This window comes from Penaeus vannamei, chromosome 26, assembly GCF_042767895.1.
Source record: "Penaeus vannamei isolate JL-2024 chromosome 26, ASM4276789v1, whole genome shotgun sequence".
NCBI lineage: Eukaryota > Metazoa > Arthropoda > Malacostraca > Decapoda > Penaeidae > Penaeus > Penaeus vannamei.
In genome coordinates this window covers 4,324,789-4,347,288 of record NC_091574.1, presented here as the reverse complement: position 1 = coordinate 4,347,288, position 22,500 = coordinate 4,324,789, and the positions used below count along the sequence as shown (strand labels likewise).

The following is a 22,500-nucleotide window of genomic DNA, read 5'->3' as shown; positions in this document are numbered from 1 at the left end:
TGCACACGCACACGCACATGCACATGCACACGCACATGCACACGCACATGCACACGCACATACACACGCACATGCACACGCACATACACACGCACATACACACGCACACACACACACACACACACACACACACACACACACACACACACACACACACACACACACACACACACACACACACACACACACACACACGCGCACACGCACACACACACACATGATATGCTTACATATATACATAGATATAAATGTGTGTGTGTGTGTGTGTGTGTGTGTGTGTGTGTGTTTGAATATGTGTGAATGTGTGTGTGTGTGTGTGTGTGTGTGTGTGTGTGCATGTGTGTGTATGTGTGCATAAATGCATGAGAGTGTGGGTGCATGCATGAATGTGTGTGTGTGTGTGTATGAGTGTGCATGTGTATGTGCATATGTAAGTGCAAGTGCATGTCTGTATCTGTGTCTGTTTGTATATGTATTTTTATGTATGTATGCATGTATGTGAAAGAGAGAGAGGGAGTGAGGGAGACAATCAGTCAGAAAGACAGACAGACACAGGCACACAGTGTGTGTGAGTGTGTGTTGAATATGTCATATGGTCAGAGCTCTGAAAACAGGATACATCTCACCATCATAAAATCTCTAATTTTAATTCTGTTTCCATTCATTCCTCTCAGACCACAGATCAAGAATCACTCCACGCCCTTGAAGGGTTAATGAATGAATTCTTTGGTCCAGCCACAACCAATGTCAGAAAACGTGACATTGAGACCATCCTATCTAATTTTGGACAACAACGCGGGGCCTGGAAGCAATGTCTGTACTACGTAGCACACACCCGCAACTCTTATGTGTCTATGTACTGCCTCACCACCCTAGAAGTAAGTGTCATTATAGAGTTTGATCGAACAGTTCCTTTAGTAGATGTACAGTTTTTTTCTATGTATGTCTGTTTATGTCAGGACAAGGAATATTTATATGAATGAGATTGTGTACATTATGAAGATATTTTACTGACGGTGTAGTATGATGCGTTATAATTATATCGTTCCCTGTCAATTCCATCTCAGAACATCATCAACAAGCAATGGGTAGGCCTCATGGCAGACGAGAGAACCGAGATCCGGTCCACTCTCTATCGCTTTGTTTTGGAGAACCACAAGGTGGCCCCATACTACATCCGCAACAAGCTCGTCAAATTGGTTGTAGATATTGCTCGCCTGTCATGGCCTCATTTCTACCCTGATTTCTTCACCAATGTCTTAGCTGTAAGTATTTGAAGTTTGTTCAGTGTCGATAAGATAAGGCTTTTATCACAGTTTTATTTTCATAATTTGGGAAGGGTATCTCATAATGTTATAATTGACTTTTGTTAGGGAGCTCAATAATGGAAAAGGGTAAATTGTTCTCTGCTAAAAATCAAATAGAAGGGTACTTAAAAGGTGTCATTTTTTTCAAGTGATACTTAAAACAATAAGAAAAAACAACAATGAATTAGATATAGTATTTCAAACCCAAATTTTTTTGCCACATATGATAAAAAAAAAATGTGGTCCCTTTAATGGATTTATACAATTTTTATACAATTCATCGAGCATGCTTTAAATCCCTTCTTTTTTACAGTTAGCCAGAAGTCCAGACACAGTCATTTTGTGTATTGTGTTCCTCCAAACTATCAGTGAGGAATTAGCATGCCCGAGAGAAGAGCTGTCCTATTCTCGGAGAACGGAACTGCGGCGGTTATTATCTCAGCAAGTCCCAACTATGCTTAGCCTTCTGTCTAGTAAGAACAGCATTTGATGTATTCTATTATTGAAAAGTTTGCTACATAGTGGTTTGTGTGGTCATGTCTTTAGTTTTATGATGGTATGTGTGCATTTATACATCCTTGGCTATATATCTGTGTATGTATGTACATACGTATTGCTTTTAACACTTCATTCTCATTTATGATATGTATTTACCATCAATCCTGTCGACAGGTTTATTAGAAGGTGTGGTAGACAAACACAAAAATGCAGTGACAGCAACCCCTCCTCCCTCCCCAACACACTCCCACAGCCATTCCCCCAGCCGCTCTGGCCTCTCCTCCTCTCCCATTCAAACAGGTGAGTGGCCTTTCGTTATCTTATATGTTTATGTCTCAGTTGTAGCAATGTGTAAATAGGATTTTGATGGTGTAATCACTCATTTTTAGCCCAAGAACTGCAACATAGAGCTCAAGATGTAGGGATGTAGAAGTGTACACCAGGGGATGCCCAGGTGTCTTGATTATATAGTTTTGTGTTTATATAAATTTGCTTGTTCCAAATTACAAATAACAGTACAGGGAAAGTAAAATTATAGTTGTGATTTTTAAAGGGAGATAGAAGGAGTTAATATTTAGACAGGCATACTTTATGTATTTATATTTATAAATTTAACTCCATATGGAAAAAATGATATATAAAAAAAAGAAAGATCCAAGAACTGAAATAACTGCCTCATCCCCACAGGTACTTTGCTGAGCAACATGTTTCACAACCTGGAGAGTGGAACAAGTTCTCGCACGGGATGGGTCCTTCCCCCTCTTGACTCAGAAAGTGAAACCGTAGCGTGTCTGGCATTGAACTGTCTAACACACTTGTTCTCGTGGATCCCCCTCTCCTCGCTCATAACACCTCACCTGCTCAATACAATATTCCTTTTTGCTTCTTTAGGAGCCGACCCACAGGTGAGGCTTGCTGGAAGTGGTTACTTCACAGGCATTAGGCCTGGAACAGTTGCTCTCACTTGGTTGATAGAATTGATTATTTCCTCTTAAGTAAATTTGTGAAGATTGTCATTATGCTATAATTAAGATGTGTTTGTGAAATAAGCAATAATGAGGATCTGTGCTTAATCCCAAATTACCCACAATCTATGATAAAGGCTTTATTATTAACCCTTTTTTGTTTCTTAAGTTTTGTATTTAGTATTTTCATTATAGAATTTAACAAGCTGTGAAAATCTGTATGGTGTTTGTATTTATTTTTGCCTTGGTTCTTGTTTACATTTGTGAGGTGGTAGTATAGTATTATATGCACCAATTTTGATTTACTTTGTTGAAATCATTCTGTTATATAAATACATTGTCATTATTTTATTTTATTTTTTCTTTCTTTTACATTTAAGATTACATGTTCTGTGTACTCTTTAGATTTCGTTGAAGTGTTGGCTAATGTTTACTAATGCCAAGTTCCCTCTCCCTCCCCCCCCAAAGCACAATAAGCTCCACAACGGATCCCTCGATAACAGTTTCATGTCTGGCGATTCCCTTGGTGTTCTAGCCATGGGTGCCATCAACGAGATCATGAGCAAGAACTGTGTGCCACATGATTTTGAGGATTTTCTGCTCCAGATGTTCAGAAACACATTCCAGCTCTTGCAGAGGCTTGTGCGAGACGAGCCCAACACGACCACCTCTCGGCTGCAATTATTAGATTCTAGGTAAGGGACAGTATGAGAGAGAGTGAGGGCGAGAGTGAGAGTGAGGGCGAGAGTGAGAGTGAGGGCGAGAGTGAGAGTGAGGGCGAGAGTAAGAGTGAGGGCGAGAGTGAGGGCGAGAGTGAGGGCGAGGGCGAGAGTGAGGGCGAGAGCGAGGGCGAGAGTGAGGGTGAGGGCGAAAGTGAGGGTGAGGGCGAGAGTGAGGGTGAGGGCGAGAGAGAGGGTGAGGGTGAGGGCGAGAGAGAGGGTGAGGGTGAGGGCGAGAGAGAGGGTGAGGGTGAGGGCCAGAGAGAGGGAGAGGGTGAGGGCCAGAGAGAGGGAGAGGGTGAGGGCCAGAGAGAGGGAGAGGGTGAGGGCCAGAGAGAGGGAGAGGGTGAGGGCCAGAGAGAGGGAGAGGGTAAGGGCCAGAGAGAGGGTGAGGGTGAGTGAGGGGAAAGGGTGAGAGAGAGGGTGAGGGTGAGAGTGAGGGTGAGAGCGTGAGTGAGGGGGAGAATGAGAATGAGAAAGAGAAAGAAAAAGAGGGTGAGGGTGAGGATGTTTGTGAGAGTGAGGATGTGTGTGAGAGTGAGGATGTTTGGGAGAGTGAGGATGTGTGGGAGAGTGAGGATGTTTGGGAGAGTGAGGATGTGTGTGAGAGTGAGGATGTTTGGGAGAGTGAGGATGTGTGGGAGAGTGAGGATGTGTGTGAGAGTGAGGATGTTTGGGAGAGTGAGGATGTGTGGGAGAGTGAGGATGTTGGGGAGAGTGAGGATGTTTGGGAGAGTGAGGATGTTTGGGAGAGTGAGGAGGTTTGGGAGAGTGAGGATGTGGGGGAGAGTGAGGATGTTGGGGAGAGTGAGGAGGTGTGGGAGAGTGAGGATGTTTGGGAGAGTGAGGATGTTTGTGAGAGTGAGGATGTTTGTGAGAGTGAGGATGTGTGTGAGAGTGAGGATGTTTGGGAGAGTGAGGATGTTTGGGAGAGTGAGGATGTTTGTGAGAGTGAGGATGTTGGTGAGAGTGAGGATGTTGGTGAGAGTGAGGATGTTTGTGAGAGTGAGGATGTTTGGGAGAGTGAGGATGTTTGGGAGAGTGAGGATGTTTGGGAGAGTGAGGATGTTGGTGAGAGTGAGGATGTTGGGGAGAGTGAGGATGTTTGGGAGAATGAGGATGTTTGGGAGAGTGAGGATGTTTGGGAGAGTGAGGATGTTGGTGAGAGTGAGGATGTTGGGGAGAGTGAGGATGTTTGGGAGAGTGAGGATGTTTGGGAGAGTGAGGATGTTGGTGAGAGTGAGGATGTTGGTGAGAGTGAGGATGTTTGGGAGAGTGAGGATGTTTGTGAGAGTGAGGATGTGTGTGAGAGTGAGGATGTTTGTGAGAGTGAGGGTGTTTGGGAGAGTGAGGATGTTTGTGAGAGTGAGGATGTTGGGAGAGTGAGGATGTTTGTGAGAGTGAGGATGTTTGGGAGAGTGAGGATGTTTGGGAGAGTGAGGATGTTTGGGAGAGTGAGGATGTTGGTGAGAGTGAGTATGTTGGGCAGAGTGAGGATGTTTGGGAGAATGAGGATGTTTGGGAGAGTGAGGATGTATGGGAGAGTGAGGATGTTGGTGTGAGTGACGATGTTGGGGACAGTGAGGATGTTTGGGAGAGTGACGATGTTTGGGAGAGGGAGGATGTTGGTGATGGTGAGGATGTAGGTGAGAGTGAGGATGTTTGGGAGAGTGAGGTTGTTGGGGAGAGTGAGGATGTTTGGGAGAGTGAGGATGTTTGGGAGAGTGAGGATGTTTGGGAGAGTGAGGATGTTTGGGAGATTGAGGATGTTGGTGAGAGTGAGGATGTTGGGGAGAGTGAGGATGTTGGGGAGAGTGAGGATGTTGGTGAGAGTGAGGATGTTTGGGAGAGTGAGGATGTTGGGGAGAGTGAGGATGTTTGGGAGAGTGAGGATGTTGGGGAGAGTGAGGATGTTGGTGAGAGTGAGGATGTTGGTGAGAGTGAGGATGTTTGGGAGAGTGAGGATGTTGGGGAGAGTGAGGATGTTTGGGAGAGTGAGGATGTTGGGGAGAGTGAGGATGTTGGTGAGAGTGAGGATGTTGGTGAGAGTGAGGATGTTTGGGAGAGTGAGGATGTTGGTGAGAGTGAGGATGTTTGGGAGAGTGAGGATGTTGGGGAGAGTGAGGATGTTGGTGAGAGTGAGGATGTTGGTGAGAGTGAGGATGTTTGGGAGAGTGAGGATGTTGGTGAGAGTGAGGATGTTGGGGAGAGTGAGGATGTTGGGGAGAGTGAGGATGTTGGTGAGAGTGAGGATGTTGGTGAGAGTGAGGATGTTTGGGAGAGTGAGGATGTTTGGGAGAGTGAGGATGTTTGTGAGAGTGAGGATGTTTGGGAGAGTGAGGATGTTGGTGAGAGTGAGGATGTTGGGGAGAGTGAGGATGTTTGGGAGAGTGAGGATGTTGGGGAGAGTGAGGATGTTGGTGAGAGTGAGGATGTTTGGGAGAGTGAGGATGTTGGGGAGAGTGAGGATGTTGGGGAGAGTGAGGATGTTGGGGAGAGTGAGGATGTTTGGGAGAGTGAGGATGTTGGGGAGAGTGAGGATGTTGGGGAGAGTGAGGATGTTGGTGAGAGTGAGGATGTTGGTGAGAGTGAGGATGTTTGTGAGAGTGAGGATGTTTGTGAGAGTGAGGATGTGTGGGAGAGTGAGGATGTTTGGGAGAGTGAGGATGTTGGTGAGAGTGAGGATGTTTGGGAGAGTGAGGATGTTGGGGAGAGTGAGGATGTTTGGGAGAGTGAGGATGTTTGTGAGAGTGAGGATGTGTGGGAGAGTGAGGATGTGTGGGAGAGTGAGGATGTTTGGGAGAGTGAGGATGTTTGTGAGAGTGAGGATGTTTATGAGAGTGAGGATGTGTGGGAGAGTGAGGATGGTTGTGAGAGTGAGGATGTTTGGGAGAGTGAGGATGTTTGGGAGAGTGAGGATGTTTGGGAGAGTGAGGATGTTTGGGAGAGTGAGGGTGTTGGTGAGAGTGAGGATGTTTGGGAGAGTGAGGATGTTTGGGAGAGTGAGGATGTTTGGGAGAGTGAGGATGTTTGGGAGAGTGAGGATGTTTGGGAGAGTGAGGATGTTTGGGAGACTGAGGAAGTTGGTGAGAGTGAGGATGTTGGTGAGAGTGAGGATGTTTGGGAGAGTGAGGATGTTTGGGAGAGTGAGGATGTTTGTGAGAGTGAGGATGTTTGGGAGAGTGAGGATGTTGGTGAGAGTGAGGATGTTGGGGAGAGTGAGGATGTTGGGGAGAGTGAGGATGTTGGTGAGAGTGAGGATGTTTGTGAGAGTGAGGATGTTGGTGAGAGTGAGGATGTTTGTGAGAGTGAGGATGTTGGTGAGAGTGAGGATGTTGGTGAGAGTGAGGATGTTTGTGAGAGTGAGGATGTTGGTGAGAGTGAGGATGTTGGTGAGAGTGAGGATGTTGGTGAGAGTGAGGATGTTGGTGAGAGTGAGGATGTTGGTGAGAGTGAGGATGTTGGTGAGAGTGAGGATGTTGGTGAGAGTGAGGATGTTTGGGAGACTGAGGATGTTTGGGAGAGTGAGGATGTTGGTGAGAGTGAGGATGTTTGGGAGAGTGAGGATGTTGGTGAGAGTGAGGATGTTTGTGAGAGTGAGGATGTTTGTGAGAGTGAGGATGTTTGTGAGAGTGAGGATGTTGGTGAGAGTGAGGATGTTGGTGAGAGTGAGGATGTTTGGGAGAGTGAGGATGTTTGGGAGAGTGAGGATGTTTGGGAGAGTGAGGATGTTGGTGAGAGTGAGGATGTTTGGGAGAGTGAGGATGTTTGGGAGAGTGAGGATGTTTGTGAGAGTGAGGATGTTTGTGAGAGTGAGAATGTTTGGGAGAGTGAGAATGTTTATGAGAGTGAGGATGTTTGGGAGAGTGAGGATGTTTGGGAGAGTGAGGATGTTTGGGAGAGTGAGGATGTTTGGGAGAGTGAGGATGTTTGGGAGAGTGAGGATGTTTGGGAGAGTGAGGATGTTTGGGAGAGTGAGGATGTTTGGGAGAGTGAGGATGTTTGGGAGAGTGAGGATGTTTGGGAGAGTGAGGATGTTTGGGAGAGGGAGGATGTTTGGGAGAGGGAGGATGTTTGGGAGAGGGAGGATGTGTGGGAGAGGGAGGATGTTTGGGAGAGTGAGGATGTTTGGGAGAGTGAGGATGTTGGGGAGAGTGAGGATGTTGGGGAGAGTGAGGATGTGTGGGAGAGGGAGGATGTGTGGGAGAGGGAGGATGTGTGGGAGAGGGAGGATGTTTGGGAGAGTGAGCATGTTTGGGAGAGGGAGGATGTTTGGGAGAGGGAGGATGTTGGGGAGAGTGAGGATGTTTGGGAGAGTGAGGATGTTTGGGAGAGTGAGGATGTTTGGGAGAGTGAGGATGTTTGGGAGAGTGAGGGTGTTGAGGAGAGTGAGGATGTTTGGGAGAGTGAGGATGTTGGTGAGAGTGAGGATGTTTGGGAGAGTGAGGATGTTGGGGAGAGTGAGGATGTTTGGGAGAGTGAGGATGTTTGGGAGAGTGAGGATGTTTGGGAGAGTGAGGATGTTTGGGAGAGTGAGGATGTTGGGGAGAGTGAGGATGTTTGGGAGAGTGAGGATGTTGGGGAGAGTGAGGATGTTTGGGAGAGTGAGGATGTTTGGGAGAGTGAGGATGTTGGTGAGAGTGAGGATGTTTGGGAGAGTGAGGATGTTGGAGAGAGTGAGGATGTTTGTGAGAGTGAGGATGTTTGGGAGAGTGAGGATGTTTGGGAGAGTGAGGATGTTTGGGAGAGTGAGGATGTTTGGGAGGGTGAGGATGTTGGGCAGAGTGGGGATGGTTGGGAGAGTGAGGATCTTTCGGAGAGTGAGGATGTGTGGGAGAGTGAGAGTGTTTGGGAGAGTGAGGCTGTGTGGGAGAGTGAGGATGTGTGGGAGAGTGAGGATGTTGGGGAGAGTGAGGATGTTTGGGAGAGTGAGGATGTTTGGGAGAGTGAGGATGTGTGGGAGAGTGAGGATGTTTGGGAGAGTGAGGATGTTTGGGAGAGTGAGGATGTGTGGGAGAGTGAGGATGTTTATGAGAGTGAGGATGTTTATGAGAGTGAGGATGTTTGTGAGAGTGAGGATGTTTGTGAGAGTGAGGATGTTGGTGAGAGTGAGGAGGTTGGGGAGAGTGCGGATGTGTGGGAGAGTGAGGGTGTTGGGGAGAGTGAGGATGTTGGGGAGAGTGAGGATGTTGGGGAGAGTGAGGATGTTGGGGAGAGTGAGGATGTTGGGGAGAGTGAGGATGTTGGGGAGAGTGAGGATGTGTGGGAGAGTGAGGATGGTTGGGAGGGAGGAGGTTGGGGAGAGTGAGGAGGTTGGGGAGAGTGAGGAGGTTGGGGAGTGTGAGGAGGTTGGGGAGAGTGAGGAGGTTGGGGAGTGTGAGGAGGTTGGGGAGAGTGAGGAGGTTGGGGAGTGTGAGGAGGTTGGGGAGAGTGAGGAGGTTGGGGAGTGTGAGGAGGTTGGGGAGAGTGAGGATGTTGGGGAGAGTGAGGACGTTGGGGAGAGTGAGGAGGTTGGGGAGAGTGAGGAGGTTGGGGAGAGTGAGGATGTTGGTGAGAGAGAATTTTTTTTTTTTTGTGTGTGTGTGTGTGTGTGTGTGTGTGTGTGTGTGTGTGTGTGTGTGTGTGTGTGTGTCAACAAACCTAGAAAGCACTTCTATTTTGTCAATGATTTTGCAAAAAAAAAAAAAAAAGGAGGGGGGAAAGATATATATATATATATATATATATATATATATATATATATATATATATATATATATATATATATATATATATATATATATACTTACATGGCTTTGATAAAAATTCACCTGCATTTATTATTAGAACTGCTATTATTACATTTTTCATAATTTTGTATTATCACTTGGGTTCTGATGCTACTTTGATACTAAGTGTCTTTTTTTACTATGAAAATATAAGTCAATCATATATTCCAGCATCTGATTTTAATTCTACTTTTTAATTTTTTTTATTTCCAGCTATATTGACAAATTCTCAGAGTTTCTGAGGTTATTTGTGAGCGTTCATCTCCGAAGATTTGAAAATAATTCACAGTTCCCAGTCCTTGAGTTTCTCTCTCTTCTCTTCCGATATACATTCCATCAGCATTCTGTCGAGGCCTATTTCAATTGCCTGGATGTATGGGGCATTTTCCTAGACCATCTTTCATCCAAGATTATAGGAGCCGAGGACAGAAATGCAGTGTCAAGGTAAGGAATGCTTGTTGGTACAGTTTCAATAGTGATTTCAAAGTGATACCATACCAGCCACAATAACTTTGGGTGTCCACATTCTTGTACACCTTAATTTGAATCACGGTAGAGGGTTTCAAGATACTTAACTATACTAATGCAGTAAAAAAAAAAAAAAAAAATTGTTTGTTTGTACAGTGGACAGTATAATGCACATATGCAGGTGTTAAGCAATTGTTGTTCAACTCTATATCTTGGCTTATAGCCAGTTGTGAGGCTGGGAGTGTCCCTCATCTGTCTTTATCAGTATAACTATCATTGCCATCACCAACGTTGCTTCACTTTGGTATTTGGATGTAATGTTTGACATTAAGAGTTTTGTGAAATGGTTTTGCATATTTTTAGTGATATTTTCTTTAGACCTATTGTTTTATGTTTTCAAATGTGTTCATGGAAGAGATAAAGGTAATTGTGGGACCTAATATTGTTAGGATTACTATTATATACGCAATTAGTTGTTATTCATTATATATTAGATTCTGTATTAGAATAGCTGGAAATGTATGATTTTGTTTATTTATATTTTTCACAATTTTGGTTTTATGGCAGTAGAGAAAAAAAAAGATTACTGAGGTGTGACTATGTAACAGGAATTCTCTCTGTGGCAGGTATGAAGATGCTTTGATATCACTTGCTCAAGGGATTCTGCACAAGATACAGCTGAGACACAACCAGGTTTGTAAAATATATGTATGGTTGAACTGAACAAAACTAATTTGATTAAATATTTATTAAAACCTGTTTTGATGAACTTTTAAGAAAATAGAACAGTTATAAGATTGCCTATCTTTAATTGCATTTTTGTCATCTTTCATATTACTGACTTACAAAATGAAAATATGGTAAAACATGTTTAATATTAATGAAAATTTCCAACCTCTACAACCCAAGGCTGAACTAGAGGAGCTTGATCACGAGATCAGTGAGGAGATCTCGGAAGGCTGCGAGTCCTATTATGGAGAAATCGGAACTAGTGATGAAGTGTCTGAGTGGCATTCCTTCTTCACAAGGAACTTGGAGTTACTGGCCAAGATTGCAGACTTGTTGCCAGACCAAATATTTACGTTAGTGGTGGGTATTGTTCGGCTTTCTTCATCTTTCTTGATTTTTATGTGTAAAAATGTGCGTGTCATTTTGTGTGTGAATTCTTGTAATCCATCTTATGTTACATTTTATGAACTTTTATTGGTAAGATTTTACAAATGGTTTAGTAGCATAACTGTGAAAGTACATGAAACATACTTTCAGGGCACATTATAACCTCATGTTCTAAAATAAAAGAACCTCTCCATTGCAGTATGATCCCTGGTGTGAGACCACGAAAATCTACCTTACCCTCCAGTCAAACATGGTGGAACAAAATGGCAGACGGAGACTGAATATTTCAGCAGAGCATGAGTGCCCACGACTTCATTGCCTCCTACGGGATTTATCCTCACTCCTTCAGGCTATTGGTCGATTTTCAACCCTTTTTTTAGGGGAAGAGTTGCCCAAGAGGTCGGCAACAGCTATACAAGTCATAGAAAAGTAAGTTATGTAGTATCTCAACAGAATTTATTGATGTTTTAGTATATAGTTTAACATCTTATATATGCAGAACAGATATGTGCTCAACTTTAACAATATGATAATGTATTTCAATGTATTTCAGGCTTGTGGAAATGGCAAATTTCAGCACAGGCTTAAAGTTGTTTGAGGTGGAGACAGCGGTGGATGTTTTGCATTCAGACTTTGTGGAAGTGTAAGTACCCTTTTCCCATGCCTTTGTAAATACCAGTAAAATATATATGTTTGGAGATATTGATTTAGACTAGAGTACCAGAAGTTTATTCTCATATTAACTTCTTAAATCATAGAATTCATTAGTAAGATTTTAGGTGAGCTATTTCTGTATTGCAAAATATCTCTTGATGTATCAGTATAAGACTATGAATGTTACCGACCTTGTTCATGCAAAACTTTTTTCACAGACATGCCCAGGTTCTGTCGACTCTGCGAGCCTGGGTTCACTGGCTGTCTCAGTTATACGGTCAGCAGTTTGTGCAAGTGTATCCTGGAGGCACACAGACACATCAGCACCAGGATACCTGCCATACTATCAATAAACAGATGCTAGTCGCAGCTACTAATGTGCTCAATGTTGGGGTGAGTTTTAAAGAGCAGTTTGTTTTTCACTTTCATATTTAAGTGCTGGATAACTTATTTTACTCTTGTAGGTAGTTGACTTTGCCACTGATAATTGTGCATTATCCTCTGTTGACATCAATATTGGCAGTCTTTTCTTAGCATAATTAAATTTATATAAGTGCATCATCAGATTTTGGAAATAAATAATGTGCAGTAGAGAGACCCCTAACTAGACTTTGAAAAGTGCTTGTTATATGTAATGAAGGTATTACTAAAATAGACACTTTTGTTTCGGTAATGTAGGCCCCAGGACTAATTGTGAACTGTGGAGTGCAATTACTGCTGTCCCTCTCTGTGATGGTGCGGTCACCAGTGGCGCTTGAGATGAACCAAGTGCAGTCTCTCTATGTTCAGGCACCATCTGTTTCTTCAGATGTTAAGGTATGGAGGGATCTCTCTCACCGTTGGAGCAGGATTCCTAGTAGTTTGGGGTCAAAACTGGTTGGGGCATTTTATTTGTTATGAATTGTTGTTTTCTTACCTTTGATTGATGTTGCATTGAAAAATTGTTTTCATGTTCAGTTGCTTTTGATGTAAATTGTTTATAATTGAATTAATTCATTAGCTTTAGATTGTAACGAGATACTAATTATAACAAAGCTCTGTTTTAATGATGAATAGGCTTACTACATAATATAACCAAAAAATAGTATCAAGATATAAGGCCTCCTATCAAAGTTTGCCAGCAAGTAAAACCACCACCATCAGCTTCAGGATTCTTTTTTTCCTCTCAGTGAGCTCGCATGACATTTATGCAAATTTCTTGCAGGTCCGGCGGTTATTATTACGTGCTCTAGTGAACTTCCTCTTACTCCCGTGGCCGAGCTTTATTGTGGACCACAGATTAGAAACTAGAAAGCATCATCTCACCACATTCATCAACTCATTCACTAGTGATGTCCGTAAGATAAATGTCCAAACCTTAGCAGATGACAAGACGATGCAGGAGAGCAGTAAGTTATATATGATTTGCACAAGTGATTGTTCCTCTCCCCGTTTTTTTCATAGTTACTTAGTCTACTGATATAGCTTAGAGTCTTTCTCTTTCTTGCTAACGCCATTGCCTTTTGTCAAATGCGGGGTCCTCCTTTTACAATAATTCTTTATTGTCTTTTCCGCATTTCTTAACAGGTTCCTCCTGACATGCTTGTGTTTATCAGTTATATATTTTGATGATTGTCTGGAACTTACAATCTTTGCTTATACAGGAGTTGAAAGAATTTCAGTGAAGTGAGATTCCTCTTTCTGCATCCACAGTAGCACCAAAGTTGTGTGATACACTGTCCATCATAAGGTACCAAGTGGAAGAACTGAACAGCACTGACAAAGCGAGCCGAGAGCTGTACTACCACTGCATCCAAGACATAATCCATCAGGCCATACTGCTGTTCCCAGTGTATGTCCAGCATTCAAGTAAGTGAACACCTTGCTGTGTAAAATAATAGAACTATTGCCATTTCAACAGCGTTCTGTTGATTCACATAGTAAAGTTTGCACATTCTAAACACCCCATGGCTGCTGTGCCATCATCATTTCAGCTTGATGAAGTGTACAAAAGGCCAGAGCTCACAGAGATGTCCCTTGTAGGGTCATCTTACATTCCACCCTGGAAGTAAGTGAACCTTGAAGCTGATTTATAGAAGGGTAATTCCACAGACGATTATTGTTGCTGCTTTGTTAGAACCAATCACTGTCCTTCCAAAGTATTTTCTATCTTTGCGGTCTTCAGAAGTGATGGTTTGGTTTGTTGAGTGCTTTGTTTTACATTTTGTGAAATGACTCTAGGAGAAAAATGATAAAAGGAATGAATGCCTGTTGAATGGCTTGATGGCATTCATGAAGTTTGAAGCATGATGTGATGGGCTGCATGTACTTGGCTGGAAGAGTCTCCCAAGTGCAGTTTGCAAAATCATCTTACTGGAGATCTTTTTAAAAGTATGGTTTTCTTTCAGTAATGATTTGATTTTCTTTTCCCTGAACAATTTATCACTGTTGTGTGGATAATCAGACAACAGGTTTGATCAGTAGAAATAATTTTCACATTTTTGAGTGTCACATTGTTTTTGGAATTATCCCCAAGGGATCAATAAAATATTGTAATTGTTTGTCTAACTGTAGTCAGTTAAGATAATGCTAATTCTTGAGCTATGATAATTAGCCATTTTATTTAAGTTACACACAGTTGTGCCAGAATGTTTTTCTTATATTTACTGAGAAGGTATGATTGAAAGTGATTAATTGCATAAGGCATGTTGGATGACTGAATTTTACCATTTTAATCTGATTCTGTTTCAGATAATTGTTTTTGGAATATGGAGATCAGCATTTTAGTTTACCCTCAAAAAATATTATTCATTCTCATATAAATCTTCCCAACCAATTTTCACAGATTTTAGTTAATTTCTGCAACCAACATTTTGAAATAGAAATGTGACATAAAACTGATATGTAGTACCAAAAGGGGCAGCCTTACATAGTTCCAGGCTTGGATACATCATTTATTTGATTTGTTATTTTATTGAAGGCTTGGAGCTACATCTTTTATTTTAGTCTCTCTTATCATCTGGATTAAGATGGTTTTGTTTCCTACTTTGCTGTATTTTTCAGATAATGAAAAAATATTTAAAGAAAAACAAAATAAAAGATTTGTGTATATGATGTTTTATTATATTATACCCTAGAAGACAAGGACTTTAATTGATGAGGGAGGGAGTGAGGGAGAGAGGGAGAGAGAATATTATAGTTACAATATATATATAGATATATATAAATGAAGACATATAGAAAAAAGACAAAAAACTTTTCTGTGGTTCATAAAGCTAGTGTAAGAAATCAGAGGAAATACCAAGAATTTAGTCAAAAGTTTTAGTCAAAAGTTTATTTTCTTACTAAAGTGCAAGCAGCAGCTTGATTTTGACTTTCATACCATATTCACAAGGTTATTTGTGAAAGATAACTGAAAGGCATTTATTGTTTCTGGGTCTCGAGATCACATTTATATAGAAAAGACTTGACGAGTAGTACTGTATTTAAATTAAATGAAAGAACACTTGAAAGACAATACAGTGAATGTCAGTTTTTATTAATATTTTGCAACAATTTGCAGTGGAAGAGAGTATATATTTCTCTGTTAAACTTATGTAACACCAAAATTTTTTTCTTTGTTTCCTCCCCAGGTGTCTGTGAAGAGATCCTGGCGCTGATGGTAGTGGTGATGCAAGTTCTTCGAGTCCAGTTGGGACCTGCGCGTGTTGAAGCCACCATCCAGACCTTCCTGGATGTCTTTACCACCCGCCACCATCTTCAGCTGGCCATCTCAGCTGATAACCCTGCGGCTGTCAGGGTGTTAGAGAAGTAGGTTGTGCAAGGGTGGGGTTGGTCTCGACTGATGTAGTATTATTTGCAGTTTTTACCATTATTATTGTAACTATTGATACTGTTGATATTGTTTTTTACTCATCTTTTTAATTTATCTTTAGGAAATGGAATAGAAAATAGATTTTGGAAATTTCTTATGTATTATATAAAAGAAACAAGATTCTTTTACTTTTCATCTTTCTTTGGTCGTGAAAATGAAAAGGTGAATTTATACTAACCCCATTTTTATGTATCATAAAAAGGAATTAGTAAGAGTTAGCAAGGGATCACTAAAGAGACCATTACATATCAGTGTGTCCGGTTTTACAGATTCCTAAAATTACTAGAACTTATCGTCAGTGAACCCGGTCAGTCCTTCAAGAGGTTCATTCCCAACACCATCACACTGTGCATGGACCACATTTACCCTGTTGTGTCTGAGCGTGCTTCACCTGAAGTAAAAGGTCCATTGTTTGAGCTCCTCAGGTGCCTCTTAGAACATAATTGGAAGTATTTCTTCAGGTGGGTGGCTTTTTTTTTATCAATGTGTGTACTAGTCAAGAAAGAACTCACTAGGTATTGACCACTTGACTCAAACCTCTGCTCTAATGTAACTGGAAATAATTTAACTTGATTTTGATTAATTATTCCTCTGTGTAATTGACCTGTACTCTAATTTGTATTTATGGAGGTAAAGTTGCACTAGATAGTTGGTGAAGATCAGTGACAGGATGACAGGTTGTAATAATCATTTAATAATTGACAGGTAAGTAATAATAATGATTTTACAGAGATTGATGTTGCACTTCATTATCCAACTTTCAAGTTACATAGTTGCCTCACACGCATATATGCACATGCAAACAGGTTTTTAGCCTTTAGTAGATAGTCTCATCATGTGTTAGTTATTCCGTTGTAACATTTGATCAAATTTTGTGACTAAGTAGTTCTTAATATTTTGTTTCGCACTGCCGTTATTATGTATGTACTTACTTAGATTTTTTACTGTCAACAGACCATCTGTCCACATATCACTAGGAGCTGGAAACTGGGACTCAATCGAAAATGAAGCTCAGTTTATTCAGATTATGCAAGCCTTTGGCCAGTCATTCATGCAGCCAGATATCACCATCTTCAAGCAGAATTTAGAAGCCTTGGAAACGCTGAACTCAAAATACAAGCTGTATCACAAGGTAGGTTGAGGAAAGTGTATCATTGTATTTTACTCTATATTTATGTCTGTCTTATCTTTCATTCTCTTTCTTTTTTTCTCTTTCTCTTTCTCTATTTCTCTTTTTCTTTTCTTTTTCTTTTCTTTTTCACTTCATTTTCTCTTCTCCCCTCTTCTCCCCTCTCTTCTCCCCTCTCTTCTCCCCTCTCTTCTCCCCTCTCTTCTCTTCTCTTCTCTTCTCTTCTCTTCTCTTCTCTTCTCTTCTCTTCTCTTCTCTTCTCTTCTCTTCTCTTCTCTTCTCTTCTCTTCTCTTCTCTTCTCTTCTCTTCTCTTCTCTTCTCTTCTCTTCTCTTCTCTTCTCTTCTCTTCTCTTCTCTTCTCTTCTCTTCTCTTCTCTTCTCTTCTCTTCTCTTCTCTCTTCTCTTCTCCTCTCTCTCTCTTCTCTTCTCCTCTCTCTCTCTCTCTCTCTCTTCTCTCTTCTCCCTTCTCTCTCCTCTCTCTCTCCTCTCTCTTCTCTCTTCTCTCTTCTCTCTTCTCTCTTCTCTCTTCTCTCTTCTCTCTCCTCTCTTCTCTCTCCTCTCTCCTCTCTCCTCTCTCCTCTCTCCTCTCTCCTTCCTCCTATCTCTCTCTCCTCTCTCCTCTCTCCTCTCTCTCTCTCTCTCCTCTCTCCTCTCTCCTCTCTCCTCTCTCCTCTCTCCACTCTCCTCTCCTTCCCTCCTCTCCTCTCCTCTCCTCCACTCTACTCTACTATCCTCTGCTCTCCTCCACTCTCCTCTCCTCTCCTCTCCTCTCCTCTCCTCTCCCCTCCCCTCCCCTCCCCTCCCCTCCCCTCTCCTCTCCTCACTCTCTTTTTCATATGTGTACACACTTTTGTACTTAAATTTGTATATTTTATCTGTTATGCATCTTGAACATGAAGGGGCACTGTTATTGAGTTATTTGCACATTCATCTGAATAGCAACATTTTATCCTTCCATGATTGTGGTGATACGTGCCAAATATCTTAATGAATCCATGAGTTATACCACACAATCTGAAACAAAATCTGTATTGCCAGGGTGTATTCCGAAACTCCATGTTGGGCCAGTTCATCACCGTGCTGCTGCAGGTGCTGGTGCATCGATCTCAGGACCTACTTCAGGAGGAGGTAGGTCTGACTTACTAGGTTTATACATGCTGCAGAAGAAATATTTATAATGTAATTACTTAGTGTTGATGCCACAGTGTATTTCTTCTTTGATTTGTATGACTGTGCAGTTTGTGAATTTAGTGTGCTTATTGTGTTGTGCTCTGATGAACTTTCTGCAAGTGATAATGACATACTTTACCTTATAAGGCAGAAACAATTAGTTTTGCAGTATACAAGTTAATTAAAATATTGTTGCTGATTCAAAAAGTCAGGCTTGAGTTATTCTTGGGGAAATACGTAATTGATCAAGTTTCTTTTTCACAAATAAAGAGGAATAGATGGACCAGTGAGAAAAGATCACATTGATATGACAGATATGTATCTTATACATTCCACAGATAACTATCACGGTGTACAACATGGCCTCTGTAGATTTCAACACCTTTTTCTCGGCCTTTGTTGTCCACTTTCTTCAGAATATGGATGGGCTAGATAATGACCAAAGAACAACACTGAAAGAGAACTTCAAAACTGATACAGTAAGTAATTTTTTTTATCATAGAAAAAAAAAATGTGTCCAGTATTTATTTATTTATTGGCTGAACATAGTTACTAATAGACAGAGATGGTGAATTGATAATAACAATTATAAATTTCATAGATATAGAAAGTGATCACTAATGCAACTCCTGTTTTTACCAGGACTTGCCAACATTTACCCAGAATGTCCAGCGATTTATCAATGACCTACGGTACTACCGAACCTGCAATGCTAGTCTACCTCCTGGCACAGTCAAGTTATAGTATTAACATGTGCATGTATTCATCCAGGAATATTTATGAGAAACCAACGTGTTTGTGAACCTCATTATACTAGGTATGCATTTTATTCTGAAAAGGATACTGCAAGTAGAGCAGTTTGGTTGTTTTATGGGTTTTCCTTTTTTTAGTTTCTCTTACATTTTTTCCTTTATGGTTCTTTACTTTTCTTTCTCTTTTACTTTAACCAAGGCTGAATATTGACAGTCTAGGAATTAGCTACCCTTTGTGCAGAAACAACCTCTCCCCCCTTCCTCCACATTGCCAAACACCGTTAGCACTTAGTCTTGGAAATCTGTAGGCAAAATGCTGAAACTATATTGTACAAGCTAACGCTAGTGCGGAATGTTTAATTTCACTATATTATCGCTCTGTTACTTGATGCTTACAGCTACATGTGTTGCAGCGTAATCTTTGTCAACTGGTCTGCTTCATAGACAAAAGATTCTAGTTAGAAAAACTTGGTTTGGAAGTGAAAGCAGAGTACTTGTGTCTTTATACTGAGACATTGTTTAAGTGAAAGCAGAGTACTTGTGTCTTTATACTGAAACATTGTTTTTAATTGGAGATTTTTTTACCCAATTTCAATACAGACTTAAGTGGATATTGCTAGAATTGGAAGAATTGTAAAAGATTTCAGTCTTAAACATGAAATGGTCTCAGATTTTTCTAAATATCAACATTAGTAATTTGAAGTTTGTCTTTTTCATCATTTGCTGACAAGCTGTGCAGTCAGTTATGAAGGGAAATTCATGTTATTTAGATATGGTTCTATTTTCAAGTCAGAATGAATTTGTCAGTTAAGTATTATGATGGCCTTCAGCGTTGAGAATGATTTGTTGAATTGACTTCTCTGGTAATGTTTTGTGTTCTGTAAAAGGTTCGTGTAGTTACACTTGCTGCTTTGGGTATGTATGCCAGGTTTGAGTTCCTGTTCCTGTTTGTATTTATTTTAAAGGTTGCATTCAATAGTTTGATATTTTACTTTTTTAAACATGATTTCATCTTACTTTTCTTTTTCTTCATGATAATTGAAAATAACTGACATATCCTAATGCTGAATGTCAGAGCAATTTGGTTGTAAATGAAACTGCATTTATTCAAAGAAGTCCACTGTTTTGTGCGTATCAAATGTCTTGTATTTCTAGGGATACATGTGCATGATTTGATGTGCAAGAAAAATCAAAATGAATACCTCTTTACAATATGATTTTCATGGTAAAATGAAATCCTTCTGACTTTACAAAACCTTTTTGACTTCTTAATGCTCTTAGTGCTTTAACAAGAATTTCCGTCCCTTTGTGTTCATTTTTTTTCTTATGTTTTCTTTTCTTTTCCACTTTGCATGATGTATAATTACAAATCCAAGTGATTCCTTTCCTATTTCCCCTTACGGCATTTTTCCTTTTTTATGTAAATTCAGCCGAGGAAAATTATGAGTTTTACTTAAACTAAAGAGTTAGGATGACTGCAGCCTATGTCTGTGATCGTTGACCCATGTGATAAATATGTGCTTAAGTTTTGTGGACCAATATACAGTCAGATATGCCAGCCACCCAAAATTTGAGTATATATTAGAGTGCATTCATTTAATTAAGTGTAAACCTTAGTTCCTCACACTGTGACAGAAGTGCTTGGAAAATGTTTGGTTCCAGGAAAGGTGTTGCACTGCCAATTTTGTGACTTGGTTTTGAGTTGTTATGTACTTGCTAAATTATGGACTGAATCTGGAATGTATGTTTGTATTTTTGTCTTTAAACCTTCAAAAAGAAAAAAGAAAAAAAAAAGATTATCATGAGTAGTCTTGTATTTTGTGAAGAGGAGTCATGAAAGTGTGTGCACTTCATATAAATATGCCTAAATGCTTAGAGCTCTTGATATTCTCAGATCCTGCATATAATGTTAAATGTATAAGGTTTAATGATACCAGTATTCCTTTTTTATCAGCTGAACCTAGTTTAGGTTCTGTATGCTAAATGGTCTTCAACCTATGTTTAACAGATCAGTTGAGTGACGTAAAAGGGTTTCTTGAGCACAATCTCTTCAGTTTGCTCTGATGTGGACAAACCAAGTATATAAGTGGCACTGTGACACCACGTTTGATATGTAACATCATCTGTGCAAATTTTCATTCATAAGACATTGATGTAGATACTCCACATCATGTTAATATGTGTGTATATATATATATATTGTATTAACTTTGCTTTCCATGGATACATTCGTAACAGGTAGAGCATTCCAGCAAATTTTTGCATCTCTTTATCATTGTTTGGTTATTCTGTTTAATGGGTTGAATTATCTTTTGTGAGTAAAATGGGGTTTAATAAGATTAGCAGTAAATAATACTGTATTGTAAGTTTAAGAGTTAAAACTGTAAAATATGAAAGTAGATAAGGAAAATAATCAATATCATATATTTTTTCAAATCATATAAGGTTTTTGTCATGCTTATCAAAATAACAAAATTGTTTAAACACAAGTTATATATGAATGTGCATTCCGTGTTTCTTATATCATCTTTTTATGGATTTTTAGGCATTGCTCATATTTTTAAAAAGTTATATAAATATATAAGATAATTTTCAGTGTACATTCCAATTTATTAGATAGACATTCCTTTTCCCATCTAGTTCCAGTGTAAATGACGTTTATAGAAGAAAGAAAAAAGAAAAACATTAAAAAAGATTTGTGCAAAATGCATGACACAGCCATGGAGACTTGTTCGCTGAAGCTATTTTTCTGTCATTTAAACTTCAAACAGAAGTACCGAAGCGAGTACAAGGAAAATCATGAGTTGGGTTCGTGGAAGAAACTTCATTGAGTAGGCATGGTTAAGTGCATTAAGTTCCTAAGTCTCTATTCTGGGGTATAAAATTATCTCAAGATAGATTACCTTTCTGTTATACTAGAAAGATATATTTTACATCATGTCTTCATAAAGAGGGAAAAAATATACAATTAATAACTAGGAGTAGTATCGTTAAAATGGGGAAAGTGGGTACAGTTGTGCAGATATTCTGATTAACTGTCTCCCCCTCTCTATCACACACACACACACACACACACACACACACACACACACACACACACACACTCACTCACTCACTCACTCACTCACTCACTCACTCACTCACTCACTCACTCACTCACTCACTCACTCACTCACTCACACACACACACACACACACACACACACACACACACACACACACACACACACACACACACACACTCACACACACTCACACACACTCACACACACTCACACACACTCACACACACTCACACACTCTCTCACACACTCACACACTCACTCTCACACACCCTTTTTCATGCAGACTCACCCACACGCATGTGCAAACCCACACCCACATGCACCCCCCCCCCCCCACACACACACACACTCATACCCTTGCACACTGTTACACATATGTGCACACAAACAGGAAATATCTCCTTAATTGTGTAGAGTTCCCTCACTCACTCTCACACACCCTTTTTCATGCACTCACCCACACCCACATGCAGGGTTGCATGCCCATACACACACACACACACACTCACACTTGCACACAAACACACAGGAAATATCTCCTTAATTTTGTAGAGTTCAAGATAGTTAATTGCAATGTTTTTAGGTCATAACCACATGAATGTGATGTATAGTTTAATTATCCTTGCAAAATTAGTATAGGGCCAGTCTCCATTAGAAGTTCCTTTCATTGAACCCAGACCAAATCATGACCCATTATAACAATACTACCAAAAGAAAAATTGAAATGATCATATACTTTCTAAAGAACACTCAAATTAAAATAAATGGAAATTGAAAGATTATATGTGAGTTTTCTGCTCTGATTTTTTTTTTTCTTTTTTGTCTGAATGATGAAACTTAATCTTCAGTTTCTGTGCTTGTTAGACCCAAAGCCCATTGCATGTCTTGAAATTTTGTCAGAAAGAAGATTGACCATTTTTCTCCACTATTTTGGGGAAAGAACTTGCTTTATAGGCAAATAAATTGTTTTCTCTTAAACTTTGAAATGCACAAGAGTTCATTGTTACGCAGACAGGAAGAGCATTTTATAAGAAA

General features: G+C 40.4%; 1 protein-coding gene across 1 annotated transcript in view; it reads left to right on the top strand.

Annotated features, from left to right (window-relative positions):
- Positions 1 to 19,573, top strand: part of ebo (ellipsoid body open) — a 25,808-nt gene extending 6,235 nt beyond the window's left edge. The window contains exons 3-23 of the mRNA XM_070139940.1: positions 675 to 878; positions 1,068 to 1,265; positions 1,621 to 1,780; positions 1,980 to 2,105; positions 2,493 to 2,710; positions 3,239 to 3,465; positions 9,471 to 9,701; positions 10,352 to 10,418; positions 10,635 to 10,814; positions 11,041 to 11,270; positions 11,395 to 11,484; positions 11,714 to 11,888; positions 12,174 to 12,311; positions 12,700 to 12,883; positions 13,188 to 13,343; positions 15,107 to 15,284; positions 15,618 to 15,809; positions 16,303 to 16,480; positions 17,517 to 17,606; positions 17,987 to 18,127; positions 18,291 to 19,573. Of these exons, the coding sequence (XP_069996041.1) occupies positions 675 to 878; positions 1,068 to 1,265; positions 1,621 to 1,780; positions 1,980 to 2,105; positions 2,493 to 2,710; positions 3,239 to 3,465; positions 9,471 to 9,701; positions 10,352 to 10,418; positions 10,635 to 10,814; positions 11,041 to 11,270; positions 11,395 to 11,484; positions 11,714 to 11,888; positions 12,174 to 12,311; positions 12,700 to 12,883; positions 13,188 to 13,343; positions 15,107 to 15,284; positions 15,618 to 15,809; positions 16,303 to 16,480; positions 17,517 to 17,606; positions 17,987 to 18,127; positions 18,291 to 18,392 (3,465 nt within the window). The 3' untranslated portion in view covers positions 18,393 to 19,573. The remainder of the gene's footprint in view (positions 1 to 674; positions 879 to 1,067; positions 1,266 to 1,620; positions 1,781 to 1,979; positions 2,106 to 2,492; positions 2,711 to 3,238; positions 3,466 to 9,470; positions 9,702 to 10,351; positions 10,419 to 10,634; positions 10,815 to 11,040; positions 11,271 to 11,394; positions 11,485 to 11,713; positions 11,889 to 12,173; positions 12,312 to 12,699; positions 12,884 to 13,187; positions 13,344 to 15,106; positions 15,285 to 15,617; positions 15,810 to 16,302; positions 16,481 to 17,516; positions 17,607 to 17,986; positions 18,128 to 18,290) is intronic.
- Positions 19,574 to 22,500: the final 2,927 nt, after the last annotated feature.